The 19553-nt window shown below is 50.1% G+C and overlaps 1 protein-coding gene across 2 annotated transcripts in view; it reads right to left on the bottom strand.

Moving 5' to 3' along the window:
* FAM3B (FAM3 metabolism regulating signaling molecule B) overlaps positions 1-19553 on the bottom strand; it is a 52312-nt gene that overhangs the window by 16940 nt on the left and 15819 nt on the right. Inside the window, exons 1-2 of one of the 2 annotated variants that reach the window (XM_082625096.1) lie at positions 16514-16859; positions 9924-10067 (exon numbers count right to left, since the gene is read on the bottom strand). In XM_082625096.1, coding sequence (XP_082481222.1) covers positions 9924-10067; positions 16514-16532 — 163 coding nt within the window. In that variant the 5' untranslated portion in view covers positions 16533-16859. Of the gene's footprint in view, positions 1-9923; positions 10068-16513; positions 16860-19553 lie in introns of those variants that run through there. The other variant, XM_082625095.1, reaches the window with a different exon arrangement.

Here is a 19553-nt window from a genome sequence, read left to right as displayed (position 1 = left end):
CTCTATGGGGCCTTCCTGAGAGAGATCCCCCACTGCCACCACAGAGCCCTCTGCCTGCCTCTTGTTTGTAGAAAAGCTGTAGTCTCCCAGGGCTCCCCTGAGTCACAAAAGCCTGGCTCAAGAATTAAGGATTGACAAGGCCAGGAAGTGCAGAGAGTCCCATACAGGAAAAATCCAAGGAGAAACATGCCAAGACACATATTAATCAAACTATCAATTGGATTGGAAGAATCAACATTGTGAAAATGGCTACACTACCCAAAACAATCTACAGATTCAATGCAATCCCTATCAAATTACGAGTGGCATTTTTTACAGAAGTGGAACAAAAAAATCTTAAAATCTGTATGAACAAAAGACCCCATATAATCAAAGCAGTCGTGAGGGAAAGAAATGGAGCTGGAGGAATCAGACTCCCTGACTTCAGACTATACTACAGAACTACAGTAATCAAGACAGTATGGTACTGGCACAGAAATAGAAATGTAGATCAATGGAACAGGATAGAAAGCCCAGAGATAAACCCATGCACATATGGTCACCTTATTTTTGATAAAGGAAGCATGAATATATAATGCAGAAAAGACTGGCTCTTCAGTAAGTGGTGCTGGGAAAACTGGACAGCTACACGTTAAAGAATGAAATTAGAACACTCCCTAACACCATACACAAAAATAAACTCAAAATGCATTAAAGACCTGAATGTAAGGCCAGACACTATCAAACTATTAGAGGAAAACATAGGCAGAACACTCTATGACATATGTCACAGCAAGATCCTTTTTGACCCACCTCCTAGAGAAATGGAAATAAAAACAAAAATAAACAAATGGGACTTAATGAAACTTAAAAGCTTTTGCACAGCAAAGGAAACCATAAATAAGACGAAAAGACAACCCTCAGAATGGGAGATAATATTTGCAAATGAAGCAACTGACAAAGGATTAATCTCCAAAATATACAAGCAGCTCATGCAGCTCAATATCAAGAAAACAAACAACCCACTCCAAAAATTGGCCGAAGACCTAAATAGACATTTCTCCAAAGAAGATATACAGATTTCCAACAAACACATGAAAGAATGCTCAACATCACTAATCATTAGAGAAATGCAAATCAGTACTACAATGAGGTATCACCTCACACTGGTCAGATGGCCATCATCAAAAAATCTACAAACAATAAATGCTGGAGAGGGTGTGGAGAAAAGGGAACCCTCTTGCACTGTTGGTAGGAATGTAAGTTGATACAGCCATTATGGAGAACAGTATGGAGGTTCCTTAAAAAACTAAAAATAGAACTACCATACGACCCAGCAATCCCACTACTGGGCATATACCCTGAGAAAACCATAATTCAAAAAGAGTCATGTACCACAATGTTCATTGCAGCTCTATTTAAAATAGCCAGGACATGGAAGCAACCTAAGTGTCCATCGACAGATGAATGAATAAAGAAGATGTGGCACATATATACAATGGAATATTACTGAGCCATAAAAAGAAACAAAACTGAGTTATTTGGAGTGAGGTGGATGGACTTAGAGTCTGTCCTACAGAGTGAAGTAAGTCAGAAAGAGAAAAACATATACCATATGCTAACACATATATATATGGAATCTAAAAAAATAAATGGTTCTGAAGAACCTAGGGGCAGGACAGGAATAAAGATGCAGATGTAGAGAATGGACTTGAGGACACGGGGAGGGGGAAGGGTAAGCTGGGACGAAGTGAGAGAGTGGCATGAACATATATACACTACCAAACGTAAAATAGATAGCTAGTGGGAAGCAGCCGCGTAGCACAGGGAGATCAACTCAGTGCTTTGTGTCCACCTAGAGGGGTGGGATAGGGAAGGTGGGAGGGAGGGAGATGCAAGAGGGAGGAGATATGGGGATATATGTATATATATAGCTGATTCACTTTGTTATAAAGCAGAAACTAACACACCATTGTAAAGCAATTATACTCCAATAAAGATGTTTAAGAAAAGAGAAAAAAATAAAGCTACCTTATGGTTGGGGGGCGGGGTGTGTGTGGGTAAATTAGAGTTTGGGATTAACATATACATTCTACTATATATAAAATAAACAAGAAGGATTTACTGTATAGCATGGGGAACTACATTCAATATCTTATAATAAGCTATGATGGAAAATAATCTGAAAAAGAATATATATATATATATATATATATATATATATATATATATATATATATGTAATTGAATCACTGTCCTGTACAGCAGAAACTAACACAACATTGTAAATAAACTATACTTCCTTAAAAAAATAAAAATTAAAAAAAGAAAAAAAGAATTAATGATTGAAAGGATGTGAACATGTGGTGACCAAAATAGCAGTTGGGTCAGTAGACCTGGTAACAATTTAAATAGTAAACCAGCCATACGGCAATCACAGAATCTTTCATTCCTTCCTGAAGGACATGGATAACAGTATCTGAAAAATATTCCTGAGTTGATTTTCAGGTGCTAAAACCATCACCAAGTGGAAGAAGTTAACTACTCGATGACCATGAGCACATAGCCTCCAAAACTACTGCTGCCTGAGGATTGGTAAAATGTGACCCTGCCCCTTACCTCACCATCAACCAATCAGAGAACTCTGCCCAAGCTGATCACATACTCCAAGACTCTCTCCCTAACCTTGCTTTTAAAAATGTTTCCCTGAAACCCATCAGGAAGTTCTGGTCTTTTGAGCACGAGCTGCCTGGACTCCTCACTCCTCGTTTGGCATCTGCAATAAAGGCTGCACTTTCCTTCACCACAACCAGGTGTCAGTAGACTGGCTTTACTGCAAGCTAACGAATGAATGGACAACTGGCCCCTCGTGGGGCAGAAATCTGCACCTACTTTGGCAGAAAACTCAGAGACACTGAACCCTGCTCCCTCCTGCAAAAGGGAAGAGGGACATTGAGTCAGGGCTTTCTGCACATGTGCTCCTGCAGCTCTGGTCTACGGTTACCAATTTTTCTTTCTGTGGATTCTAATTTTTTAACTATCAAAGGACCTTGGGATTTTATCTTTTCTTATCTAGTGTCTGAAGAAAAAAATTGAAAGTAATAGACAGGCAAAAGGAAGGAAAAAATCCTATGTATATTCACCCTACAGAATCTTCACTGTTTTACCTTTTGGTATATTTCCTTCCAGATTTTTCTGTGCCTGCAGAGAGCATCTGCAATGTTGGAAAACATGGATTAAACATATACAAATAGTATGTTACCTCACTTACATTTTCATATAATATACTCAATATGTTTTTTCTTAATCTCCAGTTACCTAAATTCAAAGCAAGGGGTCCGACCATTAACATGAAAAAGTGCCATAAATATGGTATTTGCTCAATCTTTCCTGGTTTTGAACACTGAAGTGTATTTATTTCAGTTTTTTAAAAATTTAATGATAATGCTCATTACTTTGAAATTAGAAGTAATTTACCTGAAAACACACTGAGCATGGTACTTGAAAATGTAACTAACGTACTATTTAAAAGCTAGGTGTGCCCTGTTTCCTGAGTTTGTACATGTCCTGAGTATGTATACAGATGGTCCTTGATTTACAATGGTTCTACTTTATGATGGTGCAAAAGGGACATGCTTTCAGCAAAAACCGTGCTTCGAATTGTGAATTTGTATCCTTTCCCAAGCTAGTGATGTGTGGTCCAATGTCTTTGTGATGCTGGGCAGTGGCAGTTGCAGCTCCCCGTCAGCTACAGGACCAGGAGGGTGAACAACCGATACCCTGACAACCATGCTGGACCCAGACAGCCCTTCTGTTTTTCATTTTCAGTACAGTATTCAGTAAATTACGGGATATAGTCAACACCATTAGAAAATAGGCTTTGTGATAGACGAGGTTGCCCAACTGTAGGCTAATGTACGTGTTCTGAGCATGGTTAAGGTCGGCTAGGCTAAGCTAGGGTGTTCAGTATGTCAGGTGTCTTAAATGCATTTCAAACGTATGATATTTTCAACTCATTATAGGTTTATTGGGATGCAACCCCATCCTAAGTGGAGGAAGCTCTGTACTCAATCTGGAGAGAACCCTCTTAAAGGGGGATCCACACTCATTCTGCCTGCCACCTGCATTTCCCTTAATGTAGGCGAGCCTTCCCTAACGAGCACACAGGCTTGCTCACTGGCCCCTGCTGTTCTTGGCAGGCCTCCTTCAAGATTCACTGAACCAGCTCCCTGCTCTTGGAGAAAGACATTATTTGCAGGCCCTATGCCGTCATCACGATGCTGTTGGAGTGCCCTGGCTACATGATCCTTTCGACCTCCGTCCTCACCAAGCGCTGGGAGTCCAGACAGGTGTGCTGTGACCCACAGAGGTGGACGGTCTAACACAGCCCCGGCCCCAGCAGAGCTTAAAACATAAGGTCACGAGGACGCCGCATACCGCCTGACCCCCACGGGTCACAGTAGTTTGGAGACAGAATAACAGCAGATTCCTATGGGAGGTAGGGAGGGAAGCCAGAAAGGGTATTTTACTTTATTTTTAAGCCAGCTGAAAAAACAGAAGCAAACAGGGTCTGATAACATAGCCAATGAGTGGGAGAAAGATTCCCATGGGGTGAAAGAGACAGCATGTCTTCTGGAGCCACGGCTAAGCATCACCCACGCTGCTACACGGGTGTAGCTATCCATCTTCTCAGCCACTAACCCTGTGTGCTGACTCTCTCCTGTGCCAGCCTCATGGTCTGACCAGTAAGTACACGACGCAGCTCAGAGAGCAGAGAGAAGTTAAACTTGGGTGAGAAATTAAACCTCTGAGTAACAGGGAAAGAGAGGGCTATATACGGGGAAAGAGCACTTCTCTGCAAAAATGTTGGGAAGCTTTAGAAAACAATCTGCATGTTTATGATTTAGCTAAGGGCTGTGCCTGCAAACATATCAAATAAGAGCTTTATATATTTAATAGAATGTAAATAATTTTAAAATATATTGCTATATTGTAAAACTAGCAAGTGAATGGTTTCTTTTTTATTGAAGTATAGCTGATAGTTGATTGAAAATGTTGTGTGAGGGCTTCCCTGGTAGCGCAGTGGTTGAGAGTCCGCCTGCCGATGCAGGGGACACGGGTTCATGCCCCGGTCCGGGAAGATCCCACATGCCGCGGAGTGGCTGGGCCCGTGAGCCATGGCCGCTGAGCCTGCGCGTCTGGAGCCTGTGCTCCGCAACGGGAGAGGCCACAGCAGTGAGAGGCCCGCGTACTGCAAAAAAAAAAAAAAAAAAAAAAAGAAAATGTTGTATGAGTTTCAGGTGTACAGCAAAGTGATTCAGTTTTTTATACATATATACATATATGTACGGATATATGGCTTTTTTTATATAAATTTATTTATTTTATTTATTTATTTTTGGCTGTGCTGCATCTTTGTTGCTGCACGTGGGCTTTCTCTAGCTGCGGCAAGCGGGGGCCGCTCTTCGTTTCGGTGGGTGGCCTTCTCACTGCGGTGGCTTCTCTTGTTGCGGAGCACGAGCTCTAGAGTGCAGGCTCAGTAGTTGTGACGCACAAGCTTAGTTGCTCTGCGGCATGTGGGATCTTCCCAGACCAGGGCTCGAACCCGTGTCCCCTGCATTGGCAGGCGGATTCTTTACCAGTGCACCACCATGGAAGTCCCGGATATACGGTTTCTAGGTAACATTTATTTCAGGTGTACAGCAAAGTGATTCAGTGTTACACACACACACACACACACACACACACACACACACATATCAATATAAAGTTTCTTTCGTCTAGAAATAAGCTGTGAAGCTGAACTTGCAGACATTCATTGCTTGCCCTTCTTTCTTTGGCACCACGACCAAGAGGCCTTGTGAGCCCTGAGTACGATCTCTAAGTGCACCTCCAGGACAGGGGCCTAAGGCAGGGCAGCAGGTTCCAAACTGGGGTGGGGTGGGGAAGCGTGGCGGGAGGAGACAAAGGGAACGGGATCAAGCCACACGGAGGTTCCAGGGAGTTTGGGTTCTTCCCCTCAGCTGTCCCTTGTCCGTCCTCCTGCCCGTCAGAAAGAAACATGGTCGGCCCTCCCTCCTTTCCGAGGGTTCACATCTTGGATTCAACCAACCAGGGACTGAAAAGATTCCAAAAAAATTCCAGAAAGATCCAAAAAGCAGAATTTGAATTTGCATCCTGCAGGCAACGATTTATATAGCATTTACAATGTATTAGGTATTGTATGTAATCTAGAGATGACTTAAAGTGTGTAGGAGGGTTTGTTAAGAGGGTAAATCCTCAGAATTCTTATCACAATTTTTTTTCTATTTCTTTAATTTTCTATCGATATGAGGTGACAGATATTCATTAAACTTGTGATAATCATTTCCTGATGTTTGTAAGTCAAATCATTATGCTGTATGCCTTAAACTTATACAGCATTGTATGTCAATTATACCTCAATAAAATTGGAAGAAAAAAAGAAGAGAAAAAAATAAAGTATACGGGCCTCCCTGGTGGCGCAGTGGTTGAGAGTCCGCCTGCCGATGCAGGGGATACGGGTTCGTGCCCCGGTCTGGGAGGATCCCATATGCCGTGGAGCGGCTGGGCCCGTGAGCCATGGCCGCTGGGCCTGCGCATCCGGAGCCTGTGCTCCGCAACGGGAGAGGCCACAACAGTGAGAGGCCCGCATACCGCAAAAAAAAAAAAAATAAATAAAATAAATAAAAAATAAAGTATACGGGAGGATGTGGGTAGGTTATGTGCAAATATTGCACCGCTTTATATAAGGCACTTGAGCATCCGTGCATCTTCGTATCCGCGGGGGTCCTGGAATCAATCCCCCATGGATGCAGGGGGGTGATTGTAGTAGTCACAACCCGGCTTGGTGTTCCAAAACTCACTGGAAACCTGAGAAATGCTCGTCACAGCAGTGAACTGCCACTTTATGCCTGTCCGACCGGCAGACTCAGAAAGCTGGGATACGCCAGTGTTGGTGTGAGACGGAGCCTGGCAGGCAGGCCCATTCTGGAAAGGCGTCGGGCTCAACTGAGTCACCTGAAGCTGGCACGCACGCTATGGCTCCACTCCTGCGTATGTAAATCCCAAAGAAAATTTCAGCCAGGTCCACAAGGAGACCTGTGAAGATGCTCCCTGCACAGCATCTGTGTGGTGATAAGCTAGAGGCAATGCGGAGCTGTCTCCCAGCCCCGACGAGGGAAGGAGGAGGAAAATGCGAGGACTCGTGCCCCGGCATGATGCAGCTGTGAGCAGCTTCGGAGGAGAAACACCCACAGCACGACAGGGCCTTGGACATGGCGCTGAGTGACACCAAGAACCAGGTCTGTAAGAGCACCGGAATGCAGGCTGGCAAAACAGGACAGCCTGGTCTGCAATTAGGTGTTCAAACAGAAAGGTGTCATTAGACGCCTCCGAGCGCTGGGAGAGAAGTCAGAGAGGGAAGTGGGGATAAAGGGAGAAATCAACAAAATGAGGGAGGCTTGGGCTGTGGCAGTGATGGCGTGGCAGGCAGGTTATCTCCACCCCTGGTACAGAGGTGAGAATCGGGGAGTGTGGTCAGGCCACTCAAGGTGGCTGTCCTCTTGCTCACATGACTGACCTTCCTACATGCTTGCCCCAGGCTCAGCTAGTGATTGTTCTTATCAAAGGGGCAGTGAGGAGCCTGGTCCTCTGCTGGTTTCCCTGGTAACCGATGAGCCAACCTGAGGCCAATTCCCCCTGTAACTGCCACACTCCCCCTGCCCCTAGGAGCAAAAACTGTGGCCAGGTCCTGCCCGCCTCTGGTGCCCACAGTGGGGTGTGGCTCCAGGACCTTGTTCCAGACGTGTAAGCTCCCCCATCCATTAGACCAATGATGTCTATGTTGCTGACTCTGGGCACTGTCTTGGGTCTTGAAGCTGGGCAAGTGCAGGGCCTGTCGGCCTGTGGGGGGCAGCCCAATGGGGAGAAAAGGGGGAGAGGTAGTCGGAGGAGGGGAGACTTGGGAAGCTGAGCCCCGCCAGGGGAGGGAGACTGCGTCTGTCCTTTCCCGGCGGCGAGCACAGAACCTTCCACAAAGTCGAGGGACTGAATGTGAGGCCTAATCGCCCCCCATGAAACACGAGGAATAGGGAGAGGCATGGAGGGCTGGTGCCCACGCAGATTCCAGCAGCGCCCGAGGATCCTGACCAGGAAGAGTCGGGCCACGTCTAGAAAATGAGCACGGGCCTGTGGGACTTGCCCATGCGAGCAAAATCGCGTGGAAACGGAGGGGAGGCAACATCCAACCTATGGACAGGCGCTGTGAACCCAGGAGAGCTGGACTTGCAGGGTAAGAGTTAACTTCATGGAAATCTGAAGCCAAGATCAAGGGCCTCCACAGCTGAGTCAAGAAATGGGCCTTTTTAAGAGAAAAGATAAGGAAGTGGCAAAAGCTAAACCTGGATAAAGGGGGGGCCAGCCCAAGGAGGTGGGAGTGGGTCATCTCACTCGGGGGGGCCTTGGCCACGGGGGTTCAGTGCTCAGAGCCCAACACTGATCTCATGTCTCAACGTGATCCTTCCTTGGCTTCCGGTTCTGAGCAGATGTGTCCCCCGCACATGGCCTGGGGGACTGCGGAACGTAGGACAATGTGCAGGGCCGGGGTAACGGAGGGGCTCCAGAGCCCTGCAGCCTGCAGAGCTGAGCTCGTCCTGGAGCCCGGTCCCAAGGCGGGGAAAGCACCCTCTTCCTGCCCCTCCAGCAGGCACAGGAGGGGGGCAGCGCCTGGATACGGGGCACACGTCCCTGAGGAGCATCTCCCCGGCCACACTGCTCACGACAGCACGGAGTAAGCCTGGCCGCAAAGCTAGCCTGGCCCATGCACCATGCTGTCCCCTTTTAACCTCTCGCTCATGTGAGCACTGGACTATGAATCAAAGACTCAACCTCCAAACTCTGAGTCCAGCCCCTAAGCAGTCATGTGTCCCCCCAGAGCGGAGGTCCCAAGCCAGCAGGTGTCAGGATGCAGTGTCACAGCCGGCTCTCACTACCACCCTTGGGTTCCCAAAACTTGATGTGCTTCAGTCACGGGGGAGGGTGACAGTTCCTCCCCGGCCCCCGTTGGTGGGAATCAGAAACCATGTAAAAGAGCCCTTCTGAAAACATCGGGTCAGAGGCAGCTTCTAGAGGCAAGCCTGTAACCAGGACCAAGTTCACCTTTTGTGTAAAAATGGAGAAAATGAGAAAGCAAGCCCTTTGAGGGCAGCTCCCATGTGCTCCACACATGGGGGTCTCCCCCGTGGCACTGGGCCTGGTCCACAATCCATATGCAATAATCTATCTGATTACAGGCAAATTCACTGTGAAAACCTTATTTAAAATAAAAACACCAGTCATAGTCGATTTCTGGAGAGTTCTTTTTTTTTTTTTTTTTTCTTGGACACAAAAGGTAATTAAATCTGAAAAGGAATGCTTTTTTTTACAAATTTTTAAAATCATTACCCAGGTCTTTATATTTGTGCAAATTCATTTTGTATAGTTTATTTCTGTGTTCAAATACAGTAGCACACCTATTTACCATGAGATTGTGAAAAAGGGTGCAGGCGACTACTTTTGGTTCCCACACATTTTCCAATGTAATTTTTGGTGGATATTTTATAATTTACTTCCTTCCTAATTCCAACACATATTTTTATTTAATGCATCTTGCCCATAAAGTTTGTTTTCTTAACATCATGGTTTGCCTTGGGGTCTCATGGGGCATGAGGAGGGGTACCTGCCTTGGAATAGTATGGAAACTACCAGAGAGGCTTTTTCCTCTTCCTGCCCCTCCCCTCCCCCTCTCCCTCCCCTTCCCCCTCCCCTTCCCCCTCCCCATGATCATCAACATAAATGGCCAGTAGGGGCAGAGCTGAGGTCAGGGCCCAGTCTCAGCACAGCAGCTGGTCTGCGAGTCCTTGCTTGGACCCCCCTGTAGTACCCACCTTTGAGGACAGGCCTCTCACCGATGCTCCGGATGCTGTAGGCGGCTCTGTACAGGGACACATCAGGAATGAGCTCTGCCAGCAGGTACCCAAAATACCAGGCACACAGGGAGGCGAAGATGAAGAACGCTGCCTTCAGGGTGCCTGCGGACAGACAAGACAAGACACATTGGGTGCCTCCCCTCCTGACCCTCTCCTCCTCGGCCTTCCTGGATGGCGTCCCTGCACCAGTGTCAGCAGGATGCCCTGAGGGGAATCACCCCGGGAGGTGGTGGGCTGGTGAGGGCCCGGGGCCACTCAGTGGAGTCACAGGAGCGGGTACCAAGAACAGGATGTGAAAGCGGTCCAGGCCGAGGTTCCCTATTTGCTGCTGTGTTGAGTCTCAGAGCGTCCTCAGAGGCTCAGGTCAAGGACTCATCAGGTGGCCCTGACAGGGGCCTAAGGACAGAAGCGGCCCTTCCCTCGTGAGCTGCTGGAAGCTCCTGGAAGCAGACGGAAGCTCTGGGGGGCGGCAGGGGCAGCTCTGTTTTGTTCACTGCTGTGTCAGCAGTGCTGAGGATGGTACCTGGTGCCCGTGAGCACACAACCGCCCCGTGACACTGGAAAAGGTCCCCAGACTGTCAGTATCCTCAGAGACAAGGCTGCGAGGACACCCAAGTTTCCTGGCGGCAGAAAGTCCCTGCAGAGAGTTTGTCGACTCCAGAACCTTCCTCTCAATTCTGCAGGAAAAGGCACCGCCCCGCTCCTGGGTTACAGGAGGCCTAGGGGACAGCTCTGTTCCTTCACAGACAATCTGCCCCCGGGTCTTACAGATTTTACTCCTTAAATAGCTCACAGATCAGGACTGTGCAGAATTACCAACACTGCCAAGAGTCAGGGATGGCCCAAGGCCCTGCATAAAGGGACCTCAGGGATGGCCCCATCAGCGTTTATGTACTGATACGTCCCGTCCTAAGAAATAAGAAGAGGATGGATGGTTGGATGGATGGAAGGAAGGAAGGAAGAGGGTAAAACAAGAGGGGGTAGGGGAGGCGAGAGGAAGAGCCCGCCCACCTGACCACACACCCGCCCCGGCGGCCTCATTTCTGTCCCCTCTCAGGCCGAGCATCTGGAAATAACCGTCCTCTGGATCAGCCTCCAGGCCTCACCTTCCTCCCACGGCTCAGGGCAGCTGTGCTGGTCTAGGCCTCCAAAGCCTCCAGGCTGCCAGCCCCAGGCCCCCGATGACGGTCCTGACCCATCCATGTCCCCCCTGGGCAGCACCCACACTCCTGGGGCGGGCTGGGGTTGTCTCCCATGTTGTCTCTGCTGGCTTTTCCCTCACACGGTGCAGCCTGGCTCTGTCCGCAGGATCCCCGATGAACTGAGATCCAGACCACCCTCTGAGCTCCCGACAAGCGTGTGCCCTTGATGATTCCTCTCGGCACCCGGGACGTCTCGCAGGGCCTGACACTTAGCACGTCCCACATGAAACCCTTGATTCTCCCGGGCTCCCCGGGTCTGTTCCTGCCCCACATCTTGCCCAGGACAGAGTCAGCTGCCTGGGCCTCTTCCTGATTTCATACGTCCCCCTGCCAGCCCTCAGTGGGATCCACCAGCCAGTCTTGCTGGGGTGACCTCCATAGACTTTGCCTCATCTCTACGGCCTCGGTCTCCTCAGGCCCGCAGCATCTTAGCTCTTCTCTCTCGCTCCTAGAGAGCCTACGTGCTCCCCGCGTTGGGTGCTTATCTATCAAAGGGGTAGAATAAAGAATATATCTCATCTTCATCCCAGTTTCTGGCACAGAATTCCTGAAACCCTTGGAATTTCCTGATAGGAGTGTCTGCTGTTGTTCATAAGGGGCCCCTTTCAGCCACGCCTGAGTTTATGCTAATGAGGTGACTCAGGGTGGGTCCTAGGATAGCTTCCAGGGAGGGGCCAGCCAGCCCACACCTCAGCCCCACCCCCGGAACTCCAGGAGGGGAGAGGGCAGGCAAGCTGTCCTGTGACCAATGACAGAATAAGACCCCAATGAAACTCGGGACTCAGAAGCCTGGGGGGCTTCCTGGTGGGGAACACATGGATGTGCCAGGAGGGAGATGCACCCTGATGCCCAGGGCTGTGGGCACAGAACTCCTCTTCACCCTGTATGTCCCTGCAATTGGCTGGTCCACCTGACTCGTATCCTTTAGAATAAAACTGTAATCTTAAGCAGAGTGATGCTTTCAGTGTTTCTGTGAGTTGTTCTAGCAAATTATTGAACCCCCAGGAATTGTGGGAACCCCCAGATTTGTAGCCAGCTGGTCAGAAGTGTGGGCGGCACCCGAAGCCCATGGCTGGCGTCTGAAGACAGGGCAGCTCGTGGAGGGCACTGCCCTTAACCCCTGGGCTCTGGAGCTTATTGTGGGTGTTGAGTGTCGGAGCTGACCTGAATGGCTGGACACCCAGTGGGTGTCAGAGGGCTGGTGTCTCCCCGCCCAGAGCCCTGAGCAAAGACCAGTGGGTGTTCCCCGGCCCCCTTTCCAAATGTGCAGCCGCAGCCCTCCAGCACCAAGCCCGGGGGGGCCTCTCTCTCCGGGCGGTGATGAAACGCACACCTCTGTCTGTCAGTCCGGCCGTGTTGAGCCCTGGATCTAGGCTCCCTCTTCAAGCCTAGCGCCTAGAGGTTCCCCCCACTGGTTAGGTTATATCGGGTCAGTATTTGCTGGTGTTTGCCGGGCGGCTGCTTAGCTTAGGTAGTCATCCTGGTGAAATGGGATGCCTCTGTCTTACCTGGACCATTTGGTCTTTTTTCAACTGCATATTTCAACATCAATGATATCTTTCTCTTTTCCAAACCACGCAGTCCCTAAGATGGTTAGAACGTAATGCAGAGATGGCTTCCTGCTGGGAAATGCCTGAGATAGCGTGGCCGCTGCAGGTCCTAGGATAGAGGGACATCTCCGAGCCGGAAAAACGAGCCACAGAAAACACAGCGAGAGCAACAGGTGAAGCCGGCGTGCTGTCCTGGAGATTCCTTTGTTTGCTCTGTGCTCCAGCCGTGCTGACCCACTGCAGTGGCTGCCCTTTCCTGCTGTACCCTGGGGACGGGTTTGTCCCTCGGCCCCCAGGGCGCTCTCCTCCAGACCCCTGGCCACCTGTCCCCTCCTTCAAGGACTCCAGTGTGGCTCTGTGGCCTCCTGGGTGAAGCCTGCACAGGCACCCTCAGGTCAGCCCTTCACATGCCTTGTCGGCGCTGCCCACCATGGCTCTCCCCTCCAGGTCTGTGCCCGCATAACTAGGACGGTGCAAGGGTCACAGGATGTTCCAGAAAACACCGCTGGATGCACCCTGAGTGAACAGTGTGATCTGACTGCTGGAAACATGGATTCAGCATCGATAAGAGTCTCAGGTTCAAAAACAATAGTTCAGGGTCCTGTGTGTCGAACCATAGCCAGACTATTTCATCCAAGTGTCGTATTTGAGGAAAATTGGCAAAGCAGAGATTATTCAGATCTTCGGAGTGTCACGCGTGACATCTTTGAGTGAAGAGTTGCTTTTGATTCGGAGATGACTGAAAGGGAGCACGATGTCACCTCTCAGATACCTTCCTCCCCGCATGGAAGGGAGGCACGGTTTGGTCCCCAGGTGGACAAGGACACATGGGTGGAAGTGACAGGGAAGACAACGGGAGAGAATAAAAGCCCACGTGTCCTCACAAGGCGCGCTGTGAGCCCCGGGCTTGTGGGACCACAGGCACCCCTCCCTGGACATTTTCCAGGGCTCCTGGGAAGGCTACAAAGCATCTGTGCTCTGGGTGAGGGGCGCAGCGGCAGACCCCCAGGCCAGGTTTCCTGCCGTGGCTGTGGAAGCCATGACTGGAGCCAGAACCAGCTCGGGGAGGGAGGCGGACCCAGCAGCGCGCACTGGGACCAGTTCATCGTGAGAAGCTGGGGCACGGGCTGGCGGTGGACCCTGAACCCGGGATGGGGAGGGCACGGGCGAGGATTTGTCCTGGGAAAGGCGAGGGCTCAGGGACTCAGCTAAGACAGCTCTGGGGGGCGGGGGGAGGGCCTGCCCTGGAAGGAGGGGTCCAGCAACTTCAGAGTTGGTGGGGAGGCAAGGCAAGTACACAGAGTCCGCGAACCTTCTGTGGCTCCGTGACCAGGATCCGGCCTTTTCTCATAAGGTAATAAAGTCGACATCAGCCCATGGACACATCCTAAGCGCTTCCACCCAGCAGGCGCCCGTGAGTATTAGAGCAAAGGCCAACCCCGAGCACAGGTAGGAAGCCGGAACTTCCTCCTCAGAGGCTCTCTTTTAGGGTGCATGTGTGTGTGTCCTGCCCTCACTCCATCCTCAGATTCTTGGGGGTCTCAGGCTGGCCCTGACACTTCACTTAGGCTGGAGGACAAAGCAGTCCTGAAGCCAGTGTACACGAAGGCAGGCTACAGGTAAGGGGGGGTTTCAGGATCCCCCTCCCATCCAACCCAGGGGTGCTGCAGAGGGCCATTCTGAACCCATAAGGCCACAATCTGGAGGGATTTCCTTCCACATGAAGTGGATGAGGATGAGCTTTGTCACTGGCCACCTCCCCACAGGAACCTACATTCCCTCGACTTGAGGCAGGCACACCTGCGCCTCTTGTCCCTGAGGGGTGGATATGCCAGACTTGGGGTGCAGCTGCTTTGTGGCTCCAGGCTCTGCTGGCCCCAGTGTCCACTGTTGTCACTGTCCTGCTGACGGAGGCTTTTTGGCAGTAGGGCTGGGAAGTGTCACAGCTGAACACCTCAGCAGGTTGGCAAAGTAACCCACCTTCCAAAGTTCACATGCCAATGCCCTTAATTTTGAGGAATTAGGATGACTGCTCTGGGAAGCTTCCTCCAGCTTGTGAAGGGTGGTGGTGGCTTAATTTACTTCATCCCTTTAGTCTGAATGTCCTTCTTGTGAGCTGTGTCCCTACATGGGACAGACCTGGGGCTTGACTGAAGCATCGAGGGAAATGCTGCTTCCATGAACGTTACCTAATCTTTAGCTCACAAAATCAAAAGTGATGTGGCCCTGAGCTTCTGTGAGTAATTTCTCTGACAGCCACACACCTGGATATATGCCAACCTGGTGTGACCTCAAACCTTGATATGAAAGGACCACATAGCTCACAAATGAATCACAAGGGCTGCATGCAAAAAAGCTGTGGACGGAGGGAAAGCAATCTGATCATATTCACCATTTTCCACTAAGTGAGCAGCAAATTTGGACGATAAGTATATAATACAGGCATAATGAAAAAAATTCTTCCAAAATAGCGGTAATGAAAGTCAGTGCCCCCAGGGAGATCTTTTCTCCCAAGAAAAGAGATATGTATCTCCTTGCATTTATCCTACAATGCACACAAGTTACCAGAGACAGTGCTGTTCACGAATAAATGGTTTTGTAGAAAACTTGAATATTTTACACAAATAAAAAGCCTTAAAATTTGGCTTTCCTACCCATTGGGGATGGAGCAGAAAGGGGGTGCTCAGAACTTTCTGAGCAGTGAGACCGCACAACCAGAACGCCACTGAGGAAGGAAGGAGAGCACAGAGTCAAACAAACACCTGGAGGCAATGACCTGCCACTGAGACAGGTGGGGAGCTGGTCCCCAGAGAGGCCAAAAGAACTTTCCAGAACTTTCCAGCAACTTTAATATTTGCACAGTACGCTGCCTTGCTCTGGGAGGACTCCAGATTCCTCAGATTACAGGAAGAAAGAGCAAAACCACTTAGAAAGGGAATGTGTGCCAGAGGCCGTCGGTTCCAGGACCCCAGAGCGCCTTGCATACGCAGGCAGGCAGGCGGGCAGGAGAGGCGCACGGAGGCCACCGTCAGGACGGCGCGCAGTGGGAGATGGAACGGCTGGGAAAGCGTCGGAGGTTTTCTTTCCTCCTTCCTGTTTTCCCCCCCAAATCTTCTCAGGCTCAAGTAGTTTGATAGAATGGTCTGTGGGGGGAAGCCTTATAGAAAGATGCTACCGGGACTGTTATCACAAGGGACAGTCCATGCTAATGAGTCCCCACTTCTCACCCACCCACAGGCTGGTGACCAAAAAGGGGTTGTCTCCCTGTCTCCGCACTTTTCATCATTTCCCTGGCTGGTCAGGTGGACCTGCGGCTCATGACCCTGACGGCAGCCCGAGGAGCCCCAGGTGGAGTCCGCAAGTGCCTCTAAGCGGCGCCCCGCAGCGCCCCTCCCGGTCCAGAAGGTCGGAGATGGGGGCGGGGGCCGGGGCGCGCCCCTACCGGCACCTGCGCTCGGCTGGAGGGAGCCCTCTCCCCCTGGGCCTCCCTGGGTCCTGCTGTAGCTGCGCTCAGCCAACACCTACTTTCCAGGCAAACCGTCACAGTCACTGATGTGCCCGCACCCCGGCCCTGCACGCAGCTGGGGCAGTGGCGACCGGCGGGAAGGCGGCGGGAAACCCCAGCCCATTTGCCCCTGCTGGATTCGCTGGGCGCCTTCTTGAGCTCAGGTCCCAGAGAAGCCCCTCCCTCCCGGCCCGTGCCGCCTCCACCTCTGGCTCAGCGTGCCGGGTGCCAGGTAGGGCGGGGGGGGCGAGTCTCCCGTGCCGGGTCCCCCTTCCCTCCGCCCGCACTCACCGGCAGCCGCGGGGCGCATCTTCCAGCTGCGGCTCCGGACCCTCCGGAGCCTGGGCCGCAGCTCAGGGAGACCGACGGAGCCTCGCAAGGACTGGGCGGACCCCTGGGCGACACGCCCCGGGGGCCGGTCGGCGGCGGGGAGGGCGGGCCGGTGCGCGGGGCCGGTGCGCGGGGCAGGTGCGCTGGAGGCGCCCTCGAGCTCCGGCTCGGCGGCCCAGGCTGACTGGGGAGCAGAGAGAACGGGCGGGTTTTGCTCCGAAGGGAGGACGCCGTCCCTTTACGGTCGGCGGCCCCAGACCCCAATCGAATGTCTCACAAAGTCAAGGGACCGCCGAGATAGGCATATCAGGCATCCTCTGAGCCTTTGAGACGTCAAAGCCAAGTTCCAGGGAAATCCAGGTTCGAAGTCCAAGTCCCCATTCGAAGGCTGTTTAACTTCCTGCCCGCTGCTGTTTGCACAGCCCAGCAGGCTTCCTCCTTTGCTTCTGGTTGATCTGGGAAAATAGGGTGAGCACGATGTCCCAGGCCCCATGGTCAGGGTGGCAGGCCTGCAGGTCCTTGGGTTTACAGGAGGCCAGGCTCTGGCGGGAGTTAGGCTTCCCAGAAGATGGCCCACGTCCAAGCAAGAGCAGCTGCTTCTCCAGGCCACATGTGGGCTTGCATTCCAGACATCCATCAGGTTTTACAGAGCTTTTGAAACCACTGTAGTCACAGAGGCCTCGGGCTCCCAAGGGTAAGTTAAGGCTCCAAGGGCAGTTGGTCACTTTTGTGGAAAAAGAGTTCCAGAGAGGCAGGGTCGCCACCCTCGGTGTCCACTGGCTCCTGCAGTTCTGCTCCCCCGAGAAAGCCCAGAGGCTTCCACAGTGACGCAAAGTACCCTGAGGTGTCACGGGGGGCTTGGCTGTGACCCGCCCTCTACCACCGTCTTTGCCTCCTGAGAAGCTCCCGTCCGGTGCCATCCAGGGGGCCTGGGGACACATGCCCTGTGGACAGTGTGGCCTTATTTTTCTAGGTCACCCTCTGCCTGCTGTCTTCTAAATCAGAGGGAACAGAAGACAGGGGTCTCAGTCCTTCCCCAGGACTTTAGAACAGTACCCAGCCCGAGCATGGCTCGTTTCAGTGTGGATGCCTTTCTGAGCTGCTCTACAGCAAATACTCAGGAGTCATTCTCAAACTGTGCCTAACAATTACAAAACACACATCAATCAGCTCGTTAAAGGGCGTGTTGGTTTCATCTGCCAAGAATCTCGCCTTTGTCTTGAGCTCACTTCATTTCAGAGATGGAGCTTTTGTCTCTGGGTTTGCTTTCAGTTTTTTTTTTTTTTTTAAACGTGGTCAAAAAGTGCGTAACATAAAATTTATCACCTTTTACCAAATTAAAAAATATACACTTTTAAGTGTACAGTTCAGTAGTGTTAAGGATATTCACATTATTGCACAACAGAACTCCAGAACTTTTTCATCTTGCAAAACTCAAGCTCTGCTACTATTAATCACCAACTCCTCACCTCCTTCCCCCCAGCACCTGGTAACCACCATTCTATTTTCTCTTTCCAGACTTTGACTACTTCAGATGCCTCATATCAGTGGAATCATGCAGTATTTGTCTTGTTATGACTGGCTTCTTTCCCTTAGTGTAATGTCCCCAACGTTCATTCATGTTGTAGCAGGTGACGGGATTTCAATTCTTTTTAAGGCTGAATAATATTCCATGACATGTATAGATAGACCACATCTCGTTTCTCCATTCATCCCTTGATGAACACTTGGGTTGTTTCCACCACTTAACTAGTGTGAAGAATGCCGCTGTGAACATGGGTGTGTAAATATCTTTTCAGTTCTTTTGGGTATATACCTGAAGTGGGATTGCCGGATCATATGGTAATTCTATTTTAATTTTTCTGAGGAACCATCATACTGTTGTCCATAGGGGCTGCACCATTTGACACTCCTAATAACAGTGCACAAGTGTTCCAATTTCTCCACATCCTCACCAGCACATTATTTTCTGTTCTTTAAAACTTTTATAGTAGTCATCCTGAAGGATGTGGGTGATATCTCAGTGTATAAAATGATAGGTATCAGGGGCAAACATTACTTCTAATACACATGAAAAATGTACATGAAATGCATGTAAGTGAAAAAGCAGGAACAACCAGTGGACACTGATGCATATAAAAAGACTGGAAACACATAAAAATGAAAAAGCTATTGCATTTCCCTGAGCATACTATAAAGCCACTTTACTTTTAAAATTTTGAAAATAAACGTGCACTGAAAAATAATACACCCTCTGCTTCACTCCCCCTCCCAACCTCATGTTTCCCTGGGCCACTGGCTCATCTTCAAAGCTCTTCTCTCTCTAATAGCCCCTCTCCCCACAGCAAGCCTGATCCATAGGAGTCCCCTCCACAGGTACGTGCACCCCACCCCCAGGTCCAGAGTTCCCTCCTCAGAGACCGCCACTGTCCCTATAGCCTTCAGAGCTATTCTCTGCTTACGCAAGCCCATACATATTTCCCTCATCGTTTTTACACACAAGATATCATGTTGTACGTGGTATTTCACAACTTACCTTTTACGTTATTTATAATATCTCAGAGAGCATAGTACATAAGCACACACAGACTTGGCCTGCTTACTTGACTTTTGTATTCTATTCTACCACTGGATTCTTTTAGTGTTTTATTGTTCTATTCTTTTATTATTCTATTCTTTTATTGTTTGATGAACCATCTTTTACTGTTGGATTATGGATCTTTTAACCACATATTCTATTGTTGCATGAACCTATTCTTTAAGTAGGCTGCAGAAGGACATTTTTGGTTATCTTCAGTCTTTTCTGCTATTAATAATGCCGCAATGAACACATTTGTGCATCCACCTTGGCATAAATATTGGGGTGGATTTAAAACAAATTCCTAGAAGTGAATTACTGAATTAAAGGGTATGTGAATTCTGAATTTTACCAGATACTTCCCACAGCTCAACATAGAAGTTATACCCATTTACACGCCCACCATCAGCATATGAGAATGCC

This window comes from Mesoplodon mirus, assembly GCF_964341445.2.
Source record: "Mesoplodon mirus genome assembly, chromosome: 6".
In the NCBI taxonomy this organism is placed as follows: Eukaryota; Metazoa; Chordata; class Mammalia; order Artiodactyla; family Ziphiidae; genus Mesoplodon; species Mesoplodon mirus.
This window is presented reverse-complemented; position numbering and strand designations above follow the sequence as displayed.